Source organism: Gymnoscopelus microlampas (genome assembly GCF_963454915.1).
Source record: "Gymnoscopelus microlampas genome assembly, chromosome: 2".
In the NCBI taxonomy this organism is placed as follows: Eukaryota; Metazoa; Chordata; class Actinopteri; order Myctophiformes; family Myctophidae; genus Gymnoscopelus; species Gymnoscopelus microlampas.
Window position 1 is genome coordinate 59214626 of NC_139939.1, and position 19817 is coordinate 59234442.

Below are 19817 nucleotides of genomic sequence, written 5' to 3' on the forward strand. Positions count from 1 at the left end.
GTTCCTGGTGGCGTGCGTGCGTGCGTGCGTGCGTGCGTGTGTGCGTGTGTGCGTGCGTGCGTGTGTGCGTGCGTGCGTGCGTGCGTGTGTGCGTGCGTGCGTGCGTGTGCTACCTTTATTGTCTTTGATGTCCACAGCAGACTGAGCTTCTAGCAGCAGAGAGATCAGATCCTTGTTCCCACTGAGAGCAGCATGGTGGAGAGGAGACAGACTGTACATACACACACACACACACACACACACACACACACACACACACACACACACACACTGTATTACTATACCTGTCAGGACATCAACATTTTAGGACGCCATAGAAAAAAGGCTGAACACAGACGACAAAATAGCCAAAGAAAAGCTTAACAAACGCAGAAAAATAGCAGATCTCAAATAGCGATGTCACACACCGGATAATAGCCGATCTACAAGCTCACAATGCGTTGTGAGCTGGAAATAAATATTCTGTGACTACTTGAAAATCTAAGATAAATTGAAGAATCTCTGGCACTGGGACAACACAGCCAGAAATAAGTCTGGCACTGAATGAGTTAAAGCTGCAATCTGACATTTTCTACATTTACATGGTTTTATATTTGTACTGCAGGGGTCTTCAATGTTTTCATTGTGGCGTCTATACATTAGGCAAACCCACAATGCAGTGCTTTTGTACAAAGTTACATCCAGAACTACCAATTCCATGTTTTCACTCTATTTCCCATTCCAAGTGTGTTTATCTTATACTGTATGTCAGGGGTCTTCAACGTTTTCAGGCCAAGGACCCCCTAGTTGAGAGAGAGATGAAGCAGGGACCCCCTCTACATTGTATACAATTGTGTTTCAGATTCAACTTTTTTTTTTTACTTGGTCTGCTCTTTTTTCCCTCTACACGAAACACCTCTTTGCCAAAAAATAGCCGATCTACAAGCTCACAACGCCTCGCAGCGCGAGGCGTTGTGAGCTTGTAGATCTGCTATTTTTGGCCAGGGTTTGGCTAGGGTTTTTTTGGCTAACCCTAGCATCCTAAGAAAAGGGATGCTAGGGTTCAAGTGTTTAAGGTAAAAAGATTTGGCGGACCCCCTGTAGTAACTATGAGGACCCCCTAGGGGTCTCGGACCCCCTGCTGTATGTAACACCAGCGCCGCTAGTCCAAAGCCCCCTCAGGTACATTTTCAAAGTATTTTCAGCCAATGGGATAATATTGTTTTTGGCTTGGTAGATTTTGTTGAGCCGGTCATTTTAAAAGTAGTTCTCAGGTCAAAAAAAGTGTGGGCACCGTTGCTATAGTTGTATGAAAGTGTGTTTACAGTTTACACATTATCATTTCTATTAATTATGTTGTCAGCGTGTTGTGAGCTTGTAGATCGGCTATTTTTGCTGAAAGTTAACTCCAGAATAGCTACGCTGTAGCAGGGTTTCTGTGGTTTAACTAACCCTGACCTTTAACCCCAAGAATTAACTGATCTAAAATAATCTGCTGTAGGAGTCTTCATCATCATCATCATCTTCATCTCCTTACACAACATCTGCTCTGCACCAGTAAACAAACAAACACACACACACACACACACACACACACACACACACACACACACACACACACACACACACACACGTGCACGCAGAGCATTTAAATACACCATTAATCAGTGGTTGACATCAACAAAGTACATTTACTTAGTAGATTTTTTTTCAGTATCTGTAGGTGACTTTACTTGAGTATTTGTATTTTTCAATACATTCACTCCACTACATTTCAAAGACAAATATTGTACTTTTGACTCCACTACATTTCTAGGAGAGGTAAAAGTACAGTATATGAATGAACCACTCATTAAACTCCATGTCAAATACAGTGAACTTTTACTTTGACTTTCACTTAACCCATTGAGACCTGAATTGCCGATTCTACATGTCTCTTAAATCCCAACAGTTTTCTGAAAAACTTGTGTTTCTATATCAGTGGTGCTCAAACATTTTCATGTCAAGGACCCCCAAAATGATATGTATTCGGCCGCGGACCCCCATCAAAATATTTTGTTCCAGGGACCCCCCAGAAGCAAAGATTTGAGTTAAAAACGGTTCGCTTTAAAAATATATATTTTCAAAGATTTGCACACATTTTCACGATTTTTCAAAAATAGCAGATCTACAAGCTCGTAGCGCGGCACTCGGTGCCGCGCTATGAGCTTGTATATCTGCTATTTTTGAATAGCCCAAAGTGTAAAATAATGCTTTTTAGCTCAAATCTAAAAATGACACAGTTCCAGGTCTTAATGGGTTAAGTAGTAATAGTAGATTACTCATATCTGACCAGGAGTAATAGTATTAGTACCTTGAGGTTTTGTCCAGAGCACTGTACACAGCATATAAATACACACATATGTGCATTAATATACATTAATGTACATAAACTATTAGCTGAGTCTAAGTGTCCTGTAATAATCCTACTGCACAACTCTCTATGGAAGGGGGGGGGGGGTATGACCTACTTCCATTAATAAACTCTCTCTCTACCCTGAAGCTATTCACACGCTGGTGTGTGTGTGTGTGTGTGTGTGTGTGTGTGTGTGTGTGTGTGTGTGTGTGTGTGTGTGTGTGTGTGTGTGTGTGTGTGTGTGTGTGTGTGTGTGTGTGTGTGTGTGTGTGTGTGTGTGTGTGTGTGTGTGTGTGTGTGTGTGTGTGTGTGTGTGTGTGTGGTCCGCCCCCTGGGGTGCTGGCAAGTAGAATCGGGTGCGTTTTTTATAATCTGACAGACAGCAACCATAGAAATGTGTTTACATAAAGACACACTTAATTCATGCATCAGAGAGAGAGAGAGAGAGAGTGGGGGCTAGGGGAGAGAGAGAGAGAGTGTCTTAAAATGTTTCATACCAAGTGAGTGTAAAATGTTGAAAAAAGTGCTTCTATTTGCTTCAAAAGCTGTATACAAGCTACTCTTGCCCAGTGGTGGAAAGAAATTGAGTACATTTACTGGCTCATACTGTACTTAAGTACAATTTTGAGGTATTTGTACTTTACTTGAGTATTTCCAATTTCCAATACTTTTACTTCTACTCCACTACATCTCAGGGGCAAATATTGTACTTTTACTCCACTACAATTATTTGAAAACTTTAGTTACTGGTTACTTTTCAGATATACATTATTGTACTGTATTATAAAACATACATTAACCACTTTAGCCCTATTTTATGCCTAGGCTATTTGAAAATAGCCAATCTACATGCTCACAACGCGTCGCATCGCGACGCGTTGTGAGCTTGTAGATCGGCTATTTTCAAACATTTAGTACTTTTACTTTTGGTACTTTAAGTACATTTTGATGCCAATACTTTTGCACTTTTACTCAAGTAAATTTTGAATTCCGGACTTTTACTTGTAACAGAGTATTGCAGTATTGATACTTTTACTTAAGTAAAACCTTTGAGTACTTTTTACACCACTGTTACTTGCCTAATGCCTTCATGTATATCTCTGTTGTCGGGCAGACACCAACTATGTCCAAAATATTAACTTTACACGAAATGAAAAAACAAAACATGTTTTAAAACAACAACACCAACACTGCCTCATCAGAGTGTGTATGGTGACTTCATACATGATCAGGTACTTATAAAGAAAACATCACATGGATGCACCTGGGACGTATCATCAGTGTTGTAGCCTGGGGTCACTCGCCCAGCTGTGACCCAGCCGGGGTTGATCAAGCCCTGACTTACGTCCGAGTATCTACCCACGCCGGTCAGTCCTCTTAGGCAGGGTTTATTATCACGGCCATTCACTGTGCGTACGACGCGACACCCTCACTCTCACAGGTCCGTGATTTCATACCCCCCACTTTTTGAAAGAAAATATATTTAAAAAAATGATAATAAATCGGTAAAATCAGGCAAAAATAAAAATTAAATAACCTAACCCTAACCCTAAAACCGAAATAAAGTAACCAAAACACCGGGAAAAAACTAACAAAAAACTAACAAAATCCGCCCAAAAAACGCACATTTTCGAAAATTCAAAATTTGTTTACATTTGACAGTTACAAATGTTCGCTTGAAAAAAATGATATTCAAAGATTTGCAAAAATGTTCACGATTTTTCAAAAATAGCAGATCTACAAGCTCAAGCTTGTATATCTGCTATTTTTGAAAAGCCAAAGTATAAAATAAGGGGTATAGTCCACCGAAAGTCTATCCCCCCCCCACCTTCTAAGAGCCTGTGACGTCCCTGCTCTTAGGGCAAGACAGGGCCCCTCAATCCGCAAAACGCTTCTCTGGAACTACTCTGCCGGGACCGGGGGAGACGAGAGGCTCTGGCACGTGGAGGGACCAGGCTACTTGCTTTGGGCAATGTGGGAATTTGAACTGGGGGGACCCCCGAAAATAATCATATTTGAATGGGGGGGACCCCCAAAAATAATCATATTTGAACTGGGGACTGAAAGGGAATTTTCCATTTCTCCTTTATGTAAGTGATTCCATAACAGAGATCTCTGTCTGAACTGCTCATGAACTAAAGTTTGATTTATTTACATGAGGTACAGTATGAATGTATGTCTATATGAGAGACAGTATGAATGTATGTCTATATGTATGAATGTATGTCTATATGAGGTACAGTCTGGACATTGTTCATGTGTTTCTTTAAACGCTCTGTGTGACACTTTAAAACGCTGTGCTCTGGTCACATGACGCCGTCACACTTTATTGGTCACATGATGCCAAACACTGCAACTGTTTCAGGTTTAATAAAAAGGCCTGAAGGGAGGAGTTAATTGAAGAAGCTCATGTTCATGTGATCATATAATAACTCGTCATGTGATCATATAATAACTCGTCATGTGATCATATAATAACTCGTCATGTGATCATATAATAACTCATCATGTGATCATATAATAACTGCAGTGAGCTTGTAGATCGTCTATTTTCACAATGTTTATCCTCTTTATTATACGTGATATTTGACAATTTGGCCAATTTGGTATTAAAAAAGGTCTTAGAAGTCCTTCAATTGTAACGTTAGAAGTGTGCAGATATACCCTGTATACGTACACTTATACTGTATGTTAGTTTGTTTACTGTTGAATGAGAAAACTATGTTGCACGTTAAGATAATCATCTGGTGACCCCCCAAATTGTTTGGAGGGAGGGGGGGGGAGAGAGAGAGAGAGAGACACAGAGATATTTCTTACCCGTCAGCGTCTTGGATGTTTACATTCACCCGTTTGGCTGCTCCCAACAGTTCTGTAACACACACACACACACACACACACACACACACACACACACACACACACACACACACACACACACACACACACACACCAGAGAGGGAGAGAGAGAGAGAAATCCAGTCAGTCCAGAGTGCAGGGTTGATCAAACTGGTTAGAAATCAAATCAGCCGTTTGTAGTTTTCTAAATGATGTTAAAGTTGATCAGCGGTTTATGGTTTATGGTTTATGTCTTTATGTGTCCTCTGCACGTCCTCATGTTGTTCTCAGGTCAGATGTTTAAATAGCTCAGAGTTCTAAAAACACCTGAACAATACACGTAGAGATGAGAGCAGCAGCAGGACACAACCAGGTCATTCACTACAGAAACAGGACAACACTTTGCACGAGGAAAAGTATCAATACTGCAACGTAGACCGGAATTCAAAATGTACCTGAGTAAAAGTACAAAAGTATTCGCATCAAAGTGTACTTAAAGTACCAGAAGTAAAAGTACTCGTTTTTTTGGGGGGGGAAATGGCAGATTCATCAGCGTCCATACCCTAGGTGGGGTTGGCCAAAGGGCCTACTCTGTGTGGAGTTTGCATGTTCTCCCCGTGTCTCCTAGGGTAGGTAATACCCTCACAAAAACATGTAGTAATCCTGGTCGATATACCGCCTCCCCCTGGTCAGCCGGGGCGCCTGATGGAGGGGAAAGGAACTGGTTGGAATAACGTGTTCCTTCCACGCGCTACGTCCTACCGGGGAAACTCCCCCCTGTCAGGTGACACGAAGGTCAGTTGGCTCTCATGCATTGAAGGAGGCATGAGCTCGGCCCTGGCCTCCCTAGGCTGGCTGGGGGAGTGTAGCGCCCAGGATCACTTATAAAATTGGCACCGGGTGAAAAAGGGTTACAAAATTGTGGGATACAAAATGTAAAAGAAAATAGAATATCTACAAGATCACAATGTGTCACATCGCGACACATGGAATGGAAACTTTTGTAAGGATTCTGCACGAGGATTGTGATGAATTCACATAATTGCAATCAGGTGATGATGTAATAAGTGTGAGTGACAGGCCTAGATGTGAGGAATGACTCAGAGGTTTGTTAATATGAATGGATCCAGTTCAACACTGATGTTACGTTGGTGACGACCGCTGTCCTCCGCTGTTAACCTCACCCCCGCCTAGGGCATGTTAATCCATCAAGACCCGGAAAGCTGTGTCATTTTAGATGTATTTGGCTATTCAAAAAATTTGCAGATCTATAAAGGCTACAAGCTTGTAGATCTGCTAGGTTTTTTTAAATCGTGAAAATGTGTGCAAATCTTTGAAGATATATATTTTCTTATAGCGAACATTTTTACCTCAAATCTTTGCTTCTGGGGGATTCTACAAATGTCTTCTAAATCCTAACAGTTTTTTGAAAAAATGTATGTTTCTATATCAGTGGTTCTCAAACTCTTTTCATGTCAAGGACCCCCAAAGTGATATGTATTTGGCAGCGGACCCCCATCAAAATAATTTGTTCCAGGGACCCCCTAGAAGCAAAGATTTATAAAGTTATAAATGTTAGCTTAAAAAAAAGAATATATATATTCAAAGATTTGCACACATCAACAGATCAACAAGCTTGTAGCGCTATGAGCTTGTAGATCTGCTATTTTTGAATAGCCAAATAAATCTAAAATGACACAGATGCTTTCCCAGTCCTAATGGCTTAATATAGGATGAAGAGTAAACTATAAATTGAATATGAACAATTCCAAAAGCATAATCCAGGCTGAATGCAACACAGTCACAGTTGCCAAATGCAGAAAGGACAGCCGGTAAAATGCTAAATCGCTGTGTGAATGCAAAACTTAACAAGCTTATAACATCACTTTGAATAAGGAAAGAAAAAGACATGCACATCCCAGTGTGTCCAATACAATGGCTGCTGAATCAGCAGAAAAATACCTTGTAGATTATAGAGCACAAAGTCTGAGGGAGATCTAAACGTCACTGCGTTGAATCCTCTTAATGGGAAGCTATTTCATGTGTTTATCGTCTCATCCTTAAAGTACAAGTATATCTGACTATAAATACATTTGTGTGTTCCGTTGAAATGAACGTCTTGGCTGAGATGTAATTCCTATGACGTGTACAGTATAGGATACGTTTTAGCCTTATTCTTTCAACTGCAACCTCTGCGATGTCAAAAACAAACGTGGGAAATGAATGTGAACAATAATTCAAAGCGCTATGAGTAGGCTCACGTTAATATATTATTAGCACGACAAGTACAAGAGTTTAGTGCTTCAATCAGACTGTGTTGTAGGATGATATGGGTGCAAAGGCACAGCGGGGACTGTGAGGAATAGCGACCCGATCTCACCCCAACACGGTGAAATAATGTTGTGGGGACTGCTCTGCTTCCGGGGTTGCAATGGCCGTGTTATTTCACCGTGGGATGTGCGGATCCCATCCAGGGCTTTTGGGATTTTTGAGTCGCCTATGTAAGGAATTGTCAATTTGTGTTCAAGCCTGCATATGATGTTGTAGGCTATATTAGATGCTGCATTTCTCATGTATGAGCTGTTTGACATGCATTCTCGCACAAGAAACAGCAGAATTGTATAACTAAAAATCAACCCGTTATTGTGTTGCTTCAGTAGCTTTGATCACTGTTATTCATATATAATATAAATGCACTTCAGTATCTCTGCAGTTTAATGAAGTGGGACACTTTGGCCTTCAAACCGTTCTACACAGCATGCATGCAGGCCACGTTATGTCTGCATTTTAGCATATGAGCGTTGAGCACGCAGAACAGAACAAAGTTTAGCACTAAAACACTAAAACATCCCTTTGAAGTCTGTGACACGGCAATGCGATGGAGTTTTAGACTCCATCTCCAGACAGGTTTCCCTATTTTCAACAGTAAACATATACTTCTATGAGCCAGAGGATAGCAGAGTGACGTCAGGATCCAATACTCTATATACCATTGGTTCTCAATGTGGGGTCCGGGGACCCCCAGGGGTGCTTGAGGAAGTTCCAGGGGGTCCCCAGCTAAATGATGGATAGTTAGGAACCAAATGGACCCTTATGGGTCTGTAACTCTGAGAGTGTACAAATGGAACCAAATGGACCCTAACGGGTCCATTTGGTTCCATTTGTACACTCTCAGAGTTAAATTAACATTGATTTTACAATATAAATTGGGGTCCCAGAGATAGAAATGTCATTAAATGGGGGTCCGTAGCCTTAATGCATGTCAAACTATATTACACTATATACTGTAACAGATGCAAAGTTAGTTTTTTCTCTACTCCTGCTCATTGTTGAGTGTCATGATACTCAAACATGCAGTGAATGTCGCGAACAAGCGACCATTCGTGCAGAGCAGAACGAGACGACGCAGGTTGCTTGTTTTTCCATAGACGCCAGGTTCTATGGAAGAAACAAGCAACCTGCGTCATCTCGTTCTGAGCGTACGGTGGCTCGTTCGCGACATCCAGTGCATGTTTGAGTATCATGACACTCAACAATGAGCAGGAGTAGAGAAAAAACTAACTCTGCATCTGTTGCTGTATATTAGGCGAATTTCAGCCTTCCACGGGCTCCCACTATGCCAACGGAGGGGGTCGTTAGACTGGACGAAGGGGACTCTCTGGGAATAACTCAACGACCCTTTCAATGTCGGTGAGTGATTAGCGACACATCAAAGATAACACTTAAAATGTCCGGATGTCTCCTTTAATTAAAATGGTTGAGAATCACTGCTAGAGCCGTAAAACTCTTATCTTATGGGGTCCCTGGCGTATCTTTTCAAATGGGCGTCTGTGGGCTAATAAGTGTCAGTTTGGGGGTCCTTGACATGAAAACATGTGAGAACCACTGCTCTACACAACATGGGGGGAATTGGCAACAACACATTGTGACGATACACTTTGTACACACACACACACACACACACACACACACACACACACACACACACACACACACACACACACACACACACACACACACACACACACACACACACACACACCATCATAATCCATGGGACGTAATCTGAAGTCTGACTTTAATCTGGGGAAAAGCTTCTCTCTCTCTCACACTCCATCCATCCATCCATCCATCCGTCCAGCCATCATCCATCCATCCATCCATCCATCCATCCATCCATCCATCCATCCATCCACTCTGTGTAATTATGCAAAGAGGGGATATCTGACATCCCTTGATTGTGTGTGTGTGTGTGTGTGTGTGTGTGTGTGTGTGTGTGTGTGTGTGTGTGTGTGTGTGTGTGTGTGTGTGTGTGTGTGTGTGTGTGTGTGTGTGTGTGTGTGTGTGTACTGTATAACAGATTAAAAGTAGCCCCGCCCCCCCATCCCACCAGGCCAGCGGTTGAGTTGTATCTGTGTCACTGTCGACCAATCACAGAAGGATCTGTGTCAGCATTAGCCAATCAGAGAACGCACATGGGACCTGACCCCCCCCCCCCCCCCCTCTCTCTCTCTCTCTCTCTCTCTCTCTCTCTCTCTCTCTCTCTCTCTCTCTCTCTCCTCTCTCTCTCTCTCTCTCTCTCTCTCTCTCTCTCACATCCTTCAGATTTGGGCCAACTCCAAACAGTTTGGATCTTTTTTTTTAACGTGTCAAAAAGTCTTATTTGTAAAGGAGTTTCCTGAATGATGTCTGAGATGTAATTACTAAGAACAGAGTACATACAGCTCCACATTTTCTCTCTTGCCTTTAACACAGTTTGAGGTCATGGTTGTGTTGTTGTTTGTTGTTGTTATTAAAGCTTTGTAATGGACTATACAGTCTATATCAGTGGTTCTCAAACTTTTTCATGTCAAGGACCCCCAAATTGACACTTATCAGACCACGGACCCCCAGTTCAAAAGATAAGCCAGGGACCCCCATAAGAGAAGATTTTTTTACGGCTCTCTAGCAGTGATTCTCAACCATTTTAATTTCAAGGACCCCCAGTTTGACATGCATTAGGGCTACGGGCCCCCATTTAATGGCATTTCTATCTCTGGGTCCCCAATTTATATTATAAAATCAATGTTAATTTAATTCTGAGAGTGGACAAATGGAACCAAATGGACCCGTGACCCTAACGGGTCCATTTGGTTCCATTTGTACACTCTCAGAGTTACAGACCCATAAGGGTCCATTTGGTTCCTGTCCATCATTTAGCTGGGGACCCCCTGGAACCCCCTCAAGTACCCCTGGGGGTCCCCGGACCCCACTTTGAGAACCAATGGTCTATATGTTGCTTCTGGTATTCTGGAAAGCGTTTTTTAAACGTGCTATATAAATAAACTTGACTTGACATCAACCTTGCTATTAATACATGAATACAGAGGTGGAAGCGAGGACTGTTGTTTTTTCTGTGGAATTGGATCTTTGGGGGGGGATGGGGGGGGGGTTTGATTCTCTACAACACAGAAGAGATAAATGGAGTGGATTGTGTGATTCCTTCTGCCTACAGTAAACTCATATGTCCCAAACTATTAATTCTCAGGATTCAAATAAAAAAATATCAACATCTGACTCTGGCTTTTGGGTGTGTGTTTCAGCCCAGACAGTTTGCTCCATTCAGTATTTAGAGGGTTTGGGGGCGGCCATAGCTGAATGGTTAGTGAACCCGCCTAGGGAGCCATAATTGCCCCAGGTTCGATTCCAGGCCAGGTTAGCATATGTGTCGATGAAATGAAATTTGTCCCTGAGCAAGACTCTTAACCCCTAATTGCTCACAGGTTCTCTTTGGAAACAAGACCGCAAGGACTTTCATGAACGACCTGTTAAAAGGAATTATCCTTATCCTTATCCTAGGTGAGGAGTGGTTAGGGGGACTTCAGTGTACAAATAGGTTTTGCATAAACACAGTACAAGGAATGTTTGCTTTCGCCATCTTGTTTGAAAGAAAAGTCTGATCAATTATGTGTTATGGTCTCCTTTTGGGAGATTTTCTTTTTCTATAAAACATTTTCAGTAAAACGTTTTAACTTTTTACAGTTGTTTAGACTAACTTAAACTTTATCTATAGGGTTGTGCTTCTTATTTGATTGAATTTGATTCATTTTTCCAATTTATCTGAGAATTCTGTCTTTGTTGACATTTTTGATGTAGACTAAATCAAACCTTTTCTAGAGTTATGCTAAATTCATTATTTGTGTTCATTATTCTGTGTGTGGTGTAATGTTTTATGTGTCTATGTTTGGGTTCTATTAGGGGTCGTTTTTAGGTCTATTTAGGGTTACCTTAGGTTGGGTTAGATAGAGGGCTAGGTCAGGTTGGGTTAAGTTAGGTTGGGTTAGGTTAGGGTTAGATAGAGGGCTAGGTTAGGTTGGGTTAAGTTAGAACACTGCATTAGAAGGACAATATCAGTCACTAGAAGCAGAGACGTGTGTTTTAATGAGACTAACATTCATTAGAAGGACAATATCAGTCACTAGAAGCAGAGACGTGTGTTTTAATGAGACTAACATTCATTAGAAGGACATTATCAGTCACTAGAAGCAGAGACGTGTGTTTTAATGAGACTAACATTCATTAGAAGGACAATATCAGTCACTAGAAGCAGAGACGTGTGTTTTAATGAGTCTAACATTCATTAGAAGGACAATATCAGTCACTAGAAGCAGAGACGTGTGTTTTAATGAGACTAACGAGGGTAAAATGGAGTTAAAGTTCAATGGGTTTATATTATACACATTCTGTATGTCTGTGATACAAAGCATTACCTCAGATCCCCTGCTCAACATAATCCCTAATCTGAAGAGAAAGACCAGATATGACTCTGTTATCCAATCCCTCACACAATGTTCTGCTTCTCAGCTGTACTGTCTGTCTCTACTGCACTGTCCTACTGTCTGTCTCTACTGCACTGTCTGTCTCTACTGCACTGTCTGTGTCTCAGCTGTCCTACTGTCTGTCTGTCTCTACTGCACTGTCTGTCTCTCAGCTGTCCTACTGTCTGTCTGTCTCTACTGCACTGTCTGTGTCTCAGCTGTCGTACTGTCTGTCTCTCCTGCACTGTCTGTCTGTCTGTCTGTCTGTCTGTCTGTCTGTCTCTCCTGCACTGTCTGTCTCTCAGCTGTCCTACTGTCTGTCTCTCCTGCACTGTCTCCCTCTAAGCTGTCCTACTGTCTGTCTCTCCTACACTGCCTGTCTGTCTGTCTGTCTGTCTGTCTGTCTGTCTGTCTGTCTGTCTGTCTGTCTGTCTGTCTGTCTGTCTGTCTGTCTGTCTGTCTGTCCTACTGTCTGTCTCTCCTACACTGTCTCTCAATCAGCTGTTCACATAGATGGGTTTTGTTAGTGATCCAGTGTGTTCCTCTAACAGTGAGTGTGTTCCTCTAACAGTGAGTGTGTTCCTCTAACAGTGAGTGTGACCAAATGGACTGTAAGGGTCTGAGACAGCATGGACCAGTAAACACAAGGACCCTTACGGGTCCATTTGGTTCCACTCTCAGAGTAACAAATGGATAAATGTACTCTGTGGGATTGACCGTGGTCGCCAGTGGTGGTAAAAAATGTAGAAATACTCTGTTAAGTAAAAGTCCGGAATTTAAAGTAAAAGTACAACAGTATTGGTACCAAAATGTACTTAAAGTACCAAAAGTAGAAAGTACTCATTATGCAGAATGTCCCATTTCACAAGTTTTCAAAACAAAATGTATAACGATATTTTGAAAATAGCAGATCTACAAGCTCACAATGCGTCGCATCGCGACGCATTGTGAGCTTGTAGATCTGCTATTTTCAAATGGCCAAAATGTATATAGGGTTGAAGTGGTTAATGTATGTTTTGTAATAATAATCAAAATCTACAAAGTAACTAGTAACTCAAGTCTTCGAATAATTGTAGTGGGAGTAAAAGTATAATATTTGCCTCTGAGATGTACTGGAGCAGAAGTAAAAGTACAGAAAATTGTAAATATTTGGGTAAATGTACTTAGTTACTTGACACCACTGCTTGAGGGTCCATTTGGTTCCACTCTCAGAGTAACAAATGGATAAATAAGTGTACTCTGTGGGATGGACTGTGGCAGCGATGAAAGATGTTGTCTCTGACCTCCTCACTGACTCTGGCCTGCAGGCAGTGAAGTGTTGATGTATTTCATCTCTGTCCTGAACCACAGAGCAGCAGAGGCTCCTAATCTAATAATAATAATAATAATATAACATATAGAGGAACTGTTTCTGATAATACTGTGTTATTACTGAAAAATCTATAACGAAAAATCAATAACACTATCTTATACCATCATACTGTGTGTGTGTGTGTGTGTGTGTGTGTGTGTGTGTGTGTGTGTGTGTGTGTGTGTGTGTGTGTGTGTGTGTGTGTGTGTGTGTGTGTGTGTGTGTGTGTGTGTGTGTGTGTGTGTGCGTGCGTGCGTGCGTGCGTGCGTGAGAGACAAGACTGAGCTTCTCTTCTAAGTCATTCCCCACGCATGATCTAACTATTTCCATAGACAACGCCCTGGTGACTTCGGTTCGAACATCCAAGAGCCTTGGTGTTGTCCCGGACAAGCAGCTCTCATTCAAGGCACACACATCGCAGCGGTCACTCGATCCTGTAGGTTTACACTCTATAACACGTGAAGGATCAGACCCTTCCTAGCCCAGGACTCAGCCCAGCTCCTTATCCAGACATCAGTCATATCAAAACTTGACTACTGTATTCGCCCTCCTTACTGGCCTCCCGGCATGTGCACTTTACAGCCTCTACAAATTACCCAGAATGCAGCAGCATTGGTCTGCAACCAGCCAAAATGTTCACATGTCTCTCCCCTTCTCCACTCCCTCCATTGGCTCCTATACTGCCCGCAGAGTACAAAACACTGACACCCCCGCATCTTCAAAGCCTGATCCAACCCTACAACCCCCCCCCCTCCCGCTCTCTCAGATCAGCTAACGCAGGGAAGCTGTCAGAACCTTCCCTAAAACATCCGGGACAGCGCTTCACACGTCCCACACTCTTCTCCCTACTGGCTCCCAAACTATGGAATGAATTGCAGTTAGAACTGCAGATTCACTCCCAATCCTCTGCCGTAATCTGAACCTCTTCAGACTCCACCTCAGCCCGTAGCACTCGTCCTAGCCTTGATGACCTTGCAGGTTTATGCAAAGGCTAAAATGTAGATAGCATGTTATGTAGACAGATGCCAGGTCATTTGTTGACCTGGCATCCTATAGTGTGTATAGTTTCAATGCACGGATTATTGATATCTAGATATGATCTACTGTTTAGACTGATGATAGGTTATTGGTTTATCTATGATCCTAGATTACAATTTCTATGCATTCGATGTATTACCTTGTGATTTCCTTGCTTACTGTAAATCACTCTGGATTAAGAGTGTCTGCTAAATGCCTACAGTGTATATAGTGTGTGGGTGGGTGGGTGTGTGGGCGGGCGGGCGGGTATGTACGTGTGTGTGTGTGTGTGTGTGTGTGTGTGTGTGTGTGTGTGTGTGTGTGCGTGCATTCTTGTGCTATCTTTGTGAGGACGAGATGACATCACTCTAAACCTAAACGTATAACTCTAAAATATACAGTACCTCATATTTAAGGTTTATAGTTCGACAATTACGATGACAATTTACAGTGTAGGCGTTTAGCAGAAGCTCTTTATCCAGAGTGACTTACAGTAAACAGGTAAACACATACATAGAATACAGAGAGACAGTCATAGAATACAGAGAGACAGTGTAGTGTCTCAGTAAACTATAGGATCATAGAATTACAAATATTGTAAAAGTACAATATTTGCCTCTGAGAAGTAGTGGAGTAGAAGTAAAAGTACCGAAAATTTGAAATACTCCAGTAAAGCACAAAATACCTCAACATTGTACTTAAGTACAGTACTTGAGTAAATGTACTTAGTTACTTTACACCACTGGATACCAGGTAATCAATGAACCTAGCATCTCTCTAAGTAACATGCTATCTACATTACATTCTTAATATTGTGGTAAAAAATAAGTATTTTTCACCCTGAAATTAAAAAGTTAATTTGACCTCACGCTGTATCACGTTTACCCACTGCCTCCTGAATTAGTAGCAGAGCATCAAACTGGACTAAATGAAATGAAACCATAATTATAATAACATGATCAGCAGGTGAAAGTCTCCTGGCTCATAGCCATCAGAATGGAACCAATATTTCATTTTGATTCTTGTGTTCAACAAGTGAGATGTAATCACTCTCACTGCTTGATGACAATTTTCCGCAATTAATATAATTATACGCATGGGAGTCAGTGTGCAAGGTGTGTGTAATTTACAGATTAAATAAAAACATACACAAATAAAGATTGCCTCCTTTCCTGTTGAAGGATTCTCAAAAGTAATTTTCTTCTCGGATTTCAGCCTGATCGCCAGAGAATTAGTATACATTGCACGGATTTGTGCACGTCATTCCGTGCATAGTCGCCTAGAAACCCCCAAATTCCGTGCATATGTACGGGGAGTCCCACGGTGGGCGTAACCAGTCGCAACCCGGAAAAACCAGGAAGTAGAGCAGTCCCCACAACAAAATTTACGATTCTGTGCCTATCGGTACGTAACTCAAACGGCGCTGAGTAGGCTCAAGGGAATGTCGCAATGTTCAGGACGGCAACTCGCTCGCTTTAGCTCGCTCGGTGGTCCTTCACACGGCGACAATTCCCTTGAGACTGCGTGCCTCCGAAATGGTTTAGTCACAATGGGGGAGATGCGAGGCGGCTATGCACGGAATTTGCGGTTTTCCAGTAGTCTATGCACGGATTTTGAGAAACGTTGAAAAACGTTCAATGAGAACGTTTCCTCTGGCGATCGGGTAGCGGATTTCTGTTGTTTTCCAAGTGTTTTTCAAAAAATCACACCCAGTGTGAAGTGGGCGGTGTGTGGTCATCACAACATGACTCACTTTAAAAAAAGGATAAATGACTTTTTTTAAAGTCCATACTGCTATTCATAGGGCTGCACATGTGTCATGTGTTTCGCTAGCCAATCACAGTCCTGAATTTGCAAAGTCAGCCAATCACATTACAGTTAGTGGTGATGACACTAGCTTTGCATTAACAATGGAAGGGTTAGGGGGTACCCACATTTTTTGGTCGGTGTCCAAAACTCACTTATAGGGGGCGGCTACACCGCCCCAAAAATCAAGCCACAAAAGGAAAGCTGCTGTGGCTAAAATGTTAGGATAGTAGGCACACCTGACTTTGTCCGTGTGCGTACGTCAACGTTGTGATTGGTCAGGTGCGTACGTCAACAAAGTGATTGGTCAAGCTTCACGTGACACGTGGCTATAAACACATTATAAACACATATGGATGACAAAATGTATCAAAGGCGCCGCTACCTTCACACAGGGTGTGATTTTTATTTATTAACCGTACACTATGTAAGTACTTGAGCAGGAAACTGGCTTCAAATCCGGGGTAGAAGAGGAAAGTTACATAGTGTAGCTTTAAGTAACAAAAACATAAGAACGAGTGACCAAGATAGGTGAGTGCTAGGGGGTGAGATGGAGTCTGAAGAGGTGAGTGCTAGGGGGTGAGGTGGAGAGTCTGAAGAGGTGATGTTACTTGTAACAGAGTATTATATTGTTATGCTGTATAAAACAAATCTGAGCTCCATCACTCTCTCTCTCTCTCTCTCTCTCTCTCTCTCTCTCTCTCTCTCTCTCTCTCTGTTCCTGTGCACTGAGCTGAGCTCTCAGACTTGATGTGTTCTGGCATTTGTGAAGAAATGCCTTTTCTCTTCTCTGTGGCCTCACACACTCTATATATATATATAGATATATAGATATATAGATATATAGATATCCTACTATAATTCTAGTAACCTCTGTCGTGGTGAAGCTACGTCTGTAGTGGTGAAGCTACCCGCTTCTCCTCAGTGGCTGGAGCAAGCAATTGCTCTGATTTTGCACACAGCCATTGACCATTACCATCTGAACTTAACTGCGAAGGCCGTTTTCAATTCCATCAAATCTCAGCCTCTATTAGCGTTTATGTGTGAAAGAATGTCGCCTCCCGGGTTGCCAGATCATGTGCGCATATCCCCCCACGGATGCGTCGACCGGGTATGGGCTAGTAGATATAGATATAGGAAGGGAGAAAGGAGAGAGGGGGGGGGGGGAGAAGAGGACATTCCGTCCTCTTCCTGGTTGACCTGCAGCATTTGACCCAGACGTCAACCACCAGATGCTTCTTGACCTCCTGACCTCTGATGTTGACATCACTGGTAGATGGTCGTCTCAGTGCTTCTCCTCCTCCCTCAGGTTTCATGGAAAGGTCTGCTTTCTTCCCCCCCTGTATACCCTCATACACCATAGGAGGCCAAAGGGGGGGGGTAGTTATCACTTTTCCTTTAGACAGGCGACCCCCCCCGCTTTTTTTTTCCTACTCTGTACATATGTAACAGAGTGGTTCACTACCTACTGATGGCCTGAAAGTCTACTATCTCCCCCGAGCTATGGGGAATTCCCTTTGGCTTAGCGGTTAAGATGTTGGCTTTCCACGAGGGAGACCCGGGTCCGAATCCCGGGCGTTACACATATAGTGTTTTATATTTGTGATGATTTTTTCCCAACCCGGAAGAAGGGCTGATTTTAGCAGTATGTGTGTTGCGTGAGCAACTCAATGCAAGTTGATGGGAGGGGATTTCCGGTGCCCTCTCTATTATGTTTAACTCTACTAGACCATACCCGGTCGACGCATCCGTGGGGGGATATGCGCACATGATCTGGCAACCCGGGAGGCAGTTCGTCCCATAGCTGGGCAGCCCCGTAACCATGGCGACAGTGTTTGACACAAAAACGCTAATAAGAAGCTGAGATTTGATGAAATTGAAAAACGGGCTTCACAGTTAAGTTCAGATGGTAATGGTCAATGGCTGTGAGCAAAATCAGAGCAATTGCTCCAGCCACTGAGGAGAACCGTTTAAATGTCATTTAGATGGCATATTATGTAGACAGGTTCATTGTTGACCTGCTATAGTTGTCATAGTTTCAATGTTTTTATATATATATATATATATATATATATATATATATATTGTTTAGAGCTGGCTGTGCGCTAGACCAGTGGTTCTCAAACTTTTTCATGTCAAGGACCCCCCAAATTGACACTTATTAGCCCGCGGACCCCCATTTGAAAAGATATGCCATAGACCCCCATAAGGGAAGATTTTTACAAATGGAACCAAATGGACCCTTTAGGGTCCATTTGGTTCCATTGTACACTCTCAGAGTTACAGGCCCATAAGGGTCCATTTGGTTCCTAACTATCTATAATTTAGCTGGGGACCCCCTGGAACTCCCTCAAGGACCCCACTTTGAGAACCAATGTGCTAGACAACTTTTCCCAAACGGAACACACTGTTAGCTCAATGTCATTGTAATGAATACAAAATTGTAATACCAGGTTAGCCACTAGGTCTGCAAACTTCCCACGCAAACTGCTAGCCTAGCCGAGTGATGCACAGACGACTACACCACTTGTGCAAGGACGCGCTGTGATTGGCCAGTAGCCACTCTAAGTGAAAGTTGGGGCAAACGCTCGCCCCCAAAACATGATTTACGATTCTGTCCATATCGGTACGTAACTCGAACGGCGCTGAGTATACGCTCAAGCAGAGACGTGCACAGATAGACTCTAGGTGGTGCTAGAGCATCTGCCCTTTGCCCTCTTGACCAGAAGTGCCCTTTTGACAGCATTTTACAGCAGGGGTCTTCAACAGGGGGTCCGGGACCCCTAGGGGGTCCTCAGAGTTACGACAGGGGGTCCGCAAATCTTTATGTGATATGATTTTTATTTTTACCATAACCACTCGAAACCTAGCATCCCTTTTCTGAGGAGAACTTTAGCCAAACATAGCCGATCTACAAGCCCACAACGCCTCGCGCTGCGAGGCGTTGTGGGCTTGTAGATCGGCAATTTTTGGCAAAGAGGTATAGGTGTAGAGGGAAAAAAGAGCAGACCAAGTAAACAAAAAAAGTATAATTTACTTGAGCTCCTGCCCCTCAAAATGTCTGTGCACGCCACTGCGCTCAAGCGAACTTCGCAACGCTCAGAACGGCAACTCGCTCGCTTTAGCTCGCTCAGTGGTGCCTCTCGTGGTGTTGGCGGCGGGATTCGATCACGGGGAGGTTGGGGTCGGCAGTCCAATGGTTAGCGAGGCACGCCACCGGACCGGTCAAAAGAATGGGGTTTTAAGCTGTATTAGAATGTGACAAACGGCCCAACCGTTGGTAGACGAGAGGCATTTCCGCGCTCGTTACAGAAGCGGGGTGTGGCTACAGCACAAGAGGTATAGGCTTTGGAATAACGTGGGCGGAGGACGCGAGATAGATGCCGGCGCAATTATCGTGGTGCGGGCGAGGCGGGTCAACCCACAAATAATAAATCCTGGTACCTTTTCTCTCTCTCTCTCTTCTATGTCTGTGAGTCTGTCACTCCCTCTCTCTTCTCCTGTCTCTCTCTCCCCCCCCCCCCTCTCTCTCTCTCTGGAAAGGACTTGCTTTAGTGTTGAAAAAGCAAGTATTTTTTTTAAGCGGGTTGTGGGACGGTCTAGCCTGGCGTAGCTAGACTATATCACTGCGTGGATA

The 19817-nt window shown here is 42.9% G+C and overlaps 1 protein-coding gene across 1 annotated transcript in view; it reads right to left on the reverse strand.

Moving 5' to 3' along the window:
• LOC311056058 (uncharacterized protein) overlaps positions 1-19817 on the reverse strand; it is a gene marked incomplete at its 3' end in the record, with an annotated part of 75431 nt that overhangs the window by 53123 nt on the left and 2491 nt on the right. Inside the window, exons 2-3 of the mRNA XM_084072411.1 lie at positions 5192-5243; positions 114-211 (exon numbers count right to left, since the gene is read on the reverse strand). Coding sequence (XP_083928537.1) covers positions 114-211; positions 5192-5243 — 150 coding nt within the window. The remainder of the gene's footprint in view (positions 1-113; positions 212-5191; positions 5244-19817) is intronic.